We start from the raw sequence: 6289 nt of genomic DNA, 5'->3' as shown, positions 1-6289 counted from the left end.
GTTGGTTGAACTTAGTAAAGTAATAGAAATAATGTTGTAAAACTGCACTCAGTGGCAGGGCTGCCACTGAGATTTTTAAGATATCCCAAGGTTCCCTCACTAAAAATCCCAAGATAACGAAAACATGGCAGATACACAGTTTAAATCCTAGCTGGCGCAGGCAGCATAATTTTTATAGTTACACCAGGTCCCAGCCATCACGTACCTTTGAAAAGACGCTAAGAAATACCAGAAAAATGCAAAAGAAAAAATATTTTTTGTGTACATTTTTTTACTGGCACATGATATATCGAAAAGCCTGTAGTACTGGCCTAACTCACTAGTTTTGACAGGGAAATTCAATCAACTTACACGGCTTCAAACACAAAATTGATGAAGCACTGTCACGCAAATCGTTAGATAAAAAGATGATTTTTGCAAAAGGATCATTTTTGTTTGCAAGAATAGTATTAATTGAATCTTAAACGCATTAAATAAATAATTTCAAAAAATCCCAAGGTTTAAAAAGTTTTTCCCAAGATCCCAATCTCAGCACTGAAATCCCAAGATCTTGGGAAAAATCCCAAGGAGTGGCAGGCCTGGGAAGTGGGAGCCTACGCCATCTACTGGCCATTGAAGCAAAGCACTAACCGAAAAAATGTTCATTTGAATCAATAAAATTATACTTGATGACGTAGCGGTGGTGCTAAAACTGCTAAGTGTCGTACTGCTTTTGCTCGCATAAAAAGAACAAAATCATGTGGTTCTAGTGTAGTGTTTTTTCACTATATGTACCGCCTTCAAAATCTCACGCAGCACACTAGTGTGCCAGGATAAAGTGGGTGAAAACGAAGAGTGTTCTTTGGTGAAAAACAGAATGACAGAAAAGAGAAAAAAAGAAAACGCCTGCAGGTAGGAGCAAGAGGGGGCACTTGCCCCTCTATGGAATTTTAATGTATCTCAAAATTAACATACTTTGCCGAAAAACACTGAAAAGAAGGAAAGACAGTCAATATAATGTCCAAACAAGCGCTTTTAACGATTCCGGCGTAAATTTCGTTAATGCAGTTTTTCGTTAACGTTTTACAAAATGGTACACGTGATAAATGCGTGATGGACTTGTATCTACATAGGGATTTTTTTACATCGTATAGTCAGGGATCTCCAATTCAAAGTTTGTCCATGGCCAGTTTTCGAACTGCATTAAAGCCGAGGGCCACATGCGCCCTTAGATGTCAAAATGCTTTCAAAGACTTTGGTACTGTACGCTACACGACTCTATTAATTAGTGATGCACTGAAGTTTCGGTTGGCCGAAACATTTCGGACGAATTCGTTGTTTTCCAATGTTTTCGGTTTCGGCCCGTTTCGGTTTCGACTTTTTTGAAAATTCGGCCGAAACCGTACTTTTTTATTGCATGGAATTAAGGCCTTAAATTTCATTTTCGTCCATACGAAACATGATAAATTATCTATTTGTTGCATCAATAAAATACGAGCCATGTTCTCTGCAAAATATTTGATGTTTAGAAAAGCTCACGCATTGTGAAAGCTATTTTGATTTGTCATAATTCACTTCACTCGCATCAACAACACAAGGTTCAGTTGAAAACATCCATTGAAACAGAGATTTTAGGTTCGGCTTGATTCGGCCGAAATAATTCGGCCTCATTACCGAATATTCGGTTTCGGCCAGAACCTTTTTACCTGGGTTCGGTGCATCACTACTATTAACACTCGAGGCCAGTTGTTTCGAAACCTAAGTCTTTGGCCCTTTAATGTTGATCGCGTTATTTTCGTTGACCTCCAAGAGGTTATGTCTTTACGATCTTACTTGCGTGTTCAAGACTTTTGTAACAATGAAAGCAATTGTTTGCGCACAATTATCTTAGTTTTGTCTGTGATGTCACAAACCGCTCTTAGATCATTGATATGCGTAACCAAAAAAGTAATATTTAGGTCAGGGGTTCTTAAACTTTTTCGGTCGTGCCCCACACTATTTATTTATTCTCACGTGTTAATTGTGCGCAAACAATTGCTTTATTGTTCTACTTGTGACGTAATATACAAGAATTCCTTGTAAGATGAGACTAACTATACTATTTAATAGATTTTAAATGGGTTTTTAAAAAGGCCGTATCTTGGCGCCCCTATAAAAATCGTCTCGTGGGCTAAGTTTGAGAAGACGGCACTATAGGGCATGTAAAGCCCGCAGTGGAAAAAAGTTTGGTTAGTACAACTGGACATCCATTTCAGAGTAATGAAGCGTTTACTTCAAACAATAAGTTCGAAATCAGCGCCCACATTATTTCAATGCTTTCATTTACAATTGTTTGCAAGTGAAAACTTTGCTGCCGTAATGTGCTGCGCCCCCCTTGCGAACCCCTCACGCCCCCCAGTTTAAGAATCCCTGATTTAGGTGAAATGAATCCTAAAAACTGTAGTGGTAAAACTGAAAATTCCTCACAGCAAGTTAAGATTTCGTTGTGCTAAAGTATTTAATTGGTTTTAGCATTTATCTTCGACCGGGAGTCAAATTTCTGTCTTATGAAAGTGATATGATTTGGAAACCACTATCCTGGGAATCTGAAACAATCTATGCGGCCTTCTCCAGTATCAATAAAATGTTTGCAAAAAAATGCATTGTTTTAATCATGTCATGAGACGCGAAGAGTCCTGGGTAGGTGTGAAAGCGTCAGATGAAAATCTTAAAATGGCGTTTATGTTAGAAAACGTAGAATTCGTTCTCGGGCTTGCTTGTTAATTCTGCTTGAGCTACCGTTGACTGTGTAAACTGCCGTTTGCTCCAATTATTGACCGTTAGTGTGTTGGTAACACAGCAGTAAACCTTTAAAACCGGATTCGGTTAATCCGAATCTTCGCCTAACTCGGATAAAACTTGAGGTATACAAATAATTGGTATGTTTTTTTCTTGACGAAACGCTTCGGTTAATCCGGATTTTCGCCTAATCCGGGAGAACAACCGCTTTTTTACTCCAACCAAATCACTAATACGCCGCGTACCGATCTCCTTGATATTTCGAGCAGCCAAACTCGCACATGTACAATTAGTTATTAACTTCTTAATCACTTGTTGCAGCCCACTGGCGTAGACACTCAGCTAACTAACTGTTATTTAATACTGCGCGTACGGTATGACGTAACAGTCAATTGTAAAGTTTTTTCACCCAATGCCAATTCGTACCAACAAATGTGTCTTTCTTTGATTGTATCATATACAAAGCGAGCGGAAGAAAATTAGGCTGTTGCACAATAGCAAATAGCAGCTAAGAACAAAAACCGACAAAGCAATACCGTAAGTCCGCTCGTATGATACATAACTTCAGGTGAGTTTGTTTTTTATTTTCACTCATATTCGCAGTCATTTATATGCTTAGGATTTTCCTGTGCCTCGAGCCTGCGATTGCGGGGTGAGATAACACAAACTAGAAGCAGACCAACAAAGCCACACACACTTTGAAAAACCAAAAGCCCGTTTGTTTTGAAGGTCGTAAACAGTGATCTACCAATTATTCCAATCAAAAGTCCGATTACCGAAAGAATTCCTGTCAACCAGGTGTTGACGATAGTCTCGTCGACAGGGTAAGTTAACTGGGTGGCAATTTCCAAAAGTACAACTTCTGTGGTCGCTGAAAAGTAACCGAAAAAGAAATTGCTCACAAAAAGAACCGCACTACTTCGATAAACTACTCCCAACGCAATTCCCACAGTGGAAAGCATCACGCTGCCCGCCCCGATAATTGACATGATTCTGTAGTTTTTAAATTTGTCTACTGCTTTGCCAACAATAATTGCTCCGAGAATGCCTCCAATGCTGTAGGTGCAAAGAGCAAGACCACTTAGAATATTTGGTTGCAAACTCGAGTGGTTGAAAATCTTCAAAACTATTTCTGCCATCATTAATACTTCTGGCAGTGATAACTGAAACACCAACCCCAAAGTTATGCAACATAGTACATAATCCCGATTTGCAAACAAAAGTTTCAAATGGTCTAAAAAGTCTTGAAACGAACCGCGAGGAGTATCAACAGTCTTGGCAGCTTGAGCCATTGTAGGTGGAGTTGGAGGTTTATCAGTAACAAAGAAAAAAAGGATTACTGAAACTAGAGTTGAAATTGCCAAAAACGAACCGTACAAAGCAAGGAGTGAATATTGTCCAGCTTCTAGTTGCTTTTCAGTTAATGGTTCGGTTGCGTTTATTCTGTTGCTAGATGAAACCAAAAGAATTGGTGGAAGAATAAAACCTACTCCACCTCCAAAGTATATTCCAATTACATTTACTGCAATTGCTGTTCCAACTTGGTGTTCCGGAAACCATAATGCAGCAAATGTCGAAGGTATGGTAATGCCAACACTCTCAATTAGACCGCAAGTTATTTGACCCAATACTGCTAAAACTATCAGAGATCTGTGGGTAAGAGATATTGTAACAAGAAACAAGCCCACTGTCGAAGCAAGGGCTGTGATCAAAATAACAGTTCTAGGGCCAATACTTCTTCTAAACAAAAACCAGGTAAGAGGAAAAGGTACAAACAGAGCACTGATATTTCTAGCATTGGTAATCCAATCCACGATAGCATGTGAAGATTTAAAAAACTGTACGTAAAAGTTACTGATCTGTCCGTAGCTCGCAAAAGAAATCCCTTCAAAAAATTGCAGAACAGCAATACACAGCAAAAAAGCCCATCTTCTTTTGAAAAGTGGTAGATCTTTTTCGCCGTCTAACTGTTCGTAATCTGACATTATAAACCTTGCTGATTGATTTTTGCGCAATTTTTGTCCTCCAAAACTTATGTTTGAAAGATTTAATCGGCCAATTTCGAAACAAATCACTTAAACCCTGTTAATAAAAAACGAAAGGTCAACAAATACAACAAGTACTTGGTGTTCACATGTCGTAAAACAGGGTGTACATTAATTTCGAAAAAGGTATCGTTTAAGATGAACATAAATATTGTTTCGAGAACGTCACAAATCTTAGATTGTGTAGAAAATCCTAAAACAATTCCGCTTTTAAAATTTTCGGTTAATAAGACTGATTGATAAATGCATACCCGAATATATTCATACAACAGAAAATTCGATTTCATACGCCAAAACCTGCGCTATATACTTTAAACCAGGGGTGCCCAACCTTTTTTCACTCGCGATCGACTTTTGAGGTAGTTCAACTCTCGAGATCTACCATTCCAATACAAATTAGCAAAGACATAGCGAGTAACAGAACAAAATACCAATTACTACTGCAACTATGACGTTTGTAACGTAACAAAGCGCCTACTTATGAACTTATTAACATATCCTTATGATTAATTCACACAATAAAGTGATCTATGTACAGCAACGCGTTACAAAGCAAAAATTTCAAATAATTTTCTGCAACCCTCGCGATCGACTTGAGATCAGTCCGAGATCGACCAACTCTTGACAAACATACTCCTTTTACAACACTAACGTTCACTTCTTAACGCGTGAAAGGAAATCGCGAACAAATGGATGTTGTTTCCGGATCGCTAGCTTTTACAAATTAGTCGTGAAATAGCCCACCACTTCGTCAGTTCCTTTCTAATACTTGTCACTGCTAGTTTGTATGCAGAAGATTATTATCAAAAAGCTTCACAAAAAACTACTTAAACGGTTTAGTACGCGAAGCACGATGGCTTGCATTTGCCAAATTTATTCAAGGTAATTATAGGGACTTATATGACAAGGTGTGGTTTAACGTCGAATCAAATTTTGAGGACGAAATGGCTTCTAAGTAAGCGATTTCAGATAATCTTAAATAATCTCAAGGACGATTTTGCAAAATTGATAAATATCATTGCTTTGAACGGTGTTTGTATTTGATTATTCAGTGATTTTCAACCTTTTTGTGGTCGCGTATACGACTGGAAGATTACCCACGGTCACCGCGTGCAACGTATCTAAAAAAAGTAGTACAACGAAGAGGCCATCAACTTGTGCATCTGTTTACTTTCCACCAGTCGTTAACTGCCGGGCAGAAAGTCAGGTGACGCATTGTTTAGTCGTTATTTTTTAATTTTACCCATTGCCTTCAATTGCAAGGTTGCTCAGGCGTTCGAATATTGAATTGCTTTTTATTTAAGAAGTCCCAAACCTCGCCTCCATGTTTTATCCAAGTCATATTTTACTTTATTTCACTTTCGACACTATATCACGTTTGCAACACAATTTTTGGACTTCAAATACAACGCAATTCTCCTGAAAACTGGTTTAATAGTGGGTGCATAAAGTTTGTTTGTAATAGCCAAGATGGAACAATTCAAGAT

The 6289-nt window shown here is 38.2% G+C and overlaps 1 protein-coding gene across 1 annotated transcript; it reads right to left on the bottom strand.

The window, feature by feature from the left end:
• Window positions 1-2981: 2981 nt before the first annotated feature.
• LOC145229352 (choline/ethanolamine transporter flvcr2a-like) lies at window positions 2982-4884 on the bottom strand. The gene has a single exon (XM_080094674.1). The coding sequence runs from the start codon at window positions 4740-4742 to the stop codon at window positions 3345-3347; it is 1398 nt and encodes a 465-aa protein (XP_079950800.1). The 5' UTR covers window positions 4743-4884; the 3' UTR covers window positions 2982-3344.
• Window positions 4885-6289: the final 1405 nt, after the last annotated feature.

The sequence above is a fragment of the Phallusia mammillata genome, chromosome 5 (genome assembly GCF_965637545.1).
Source record: "Phallusia mammillata chromosome 5, kaPhaMamm4.hap1.1, whole genome shotgun sequence".
NCBI classification, from domain to species: domain Eukaryota; kingdom Metazoa; phylum Chordata; class Ascidiacea; order Phlebobranchia; family Ascidiidae; genus Phallusia; species Phallusia mammillata.
The sequence above is the reverse complement of the archived record's forward strand: the minus strand, read 5'-3'. Positions and strand labels throughout refer to the sequence as shown.

Coding starts and splice junctions, on each gene's coding strand:
- LOC145229352 (XM_080094674.1), bottom strand. CDS start 4,742: ATGTCAGATTACGAACAGTTAGACGGCGAAAAAGATCTACCACTTTTC.